Source organism: Penaeus monodon, chromosome 27 (genome assembly GCF_015228065.2).
Source record: "Penaeus monodon isolate SGIC_2016 chromosome 27, NSTDA_Pmon_1, whole genome shotgun sequence".
Classification (NCBI taxonomy): Eukaryota; Metazoa; Arthropoda; class Malacostraca; order Decapoda; family Penaeidae; genus Penaeus; species Penaeus monodon.
In genome coordinates, this window is record NC_051412.1 from 24,625,432 (window position 1) to 24,625,889 (window position 458).

A 458-nucleotide genomic window follows, 5' to 3' on the forward strand; every position below is an offset into this window, starting at 1 on the left:
ATGGTTTTATAAAGAGCAGTGCCTGGGCTCTACTTAAAATCTTCTCTAGCCTTTCTTTTAATGAGGCTGCAGATTAATGATTATGCTCCTTTGGGATATAGGAAGCACATTATTGGACTGAGATCTTAGTGTAGACAGTGATGAATGTAAATAAAACCTATAATCATCATGGGAAATAAGAAGGATAAAATGTTTTGTGAGATTTATATTTAAACTATATTTAATTACAAACCTATTTCAGATTCCTGATTCTTGTCTCTTTTGTAGGCCTTGTCAGTTCTGTTCACCCCCCTGACCAACTAGTTGATGAGGCAATCAAGCTTGGAGAAAAAATTGGAAAGCATTCAAAACTTGTGGTTTCCATGTGCAAAGAGGCCGTCAACAAATGTAACTATTAGATTTTTTACACTTTAATAATCATGTATTTGATTTTATCAGAGTAAACTGTAAAGTATTAA

At 33.2% G+C, this 458-nt stretch overlaps 1 protein-coding gene across 1 annotated transcript in view; it reads left to right on the forward strand.

Annotated features, from left to right (window-relative positions):
* LOC119590706 (enoyl-CoA hydratase, mitochondrial-like) overlaps positions 1 to 458 on the forward strand; it is a gene marked incomplete at its 5' end in the record, with an annotated part of 6,651 nt that overhangs the window by 4,345 nt on the left and 1,848 nt on the right. Inside the window, 1 exon segment of the mRNA XM_037939392.1 lies at positions 268 to 387. Coding sequence (XP_037795320.1) covers positions 268 to 387 — 120 coding nt within the window.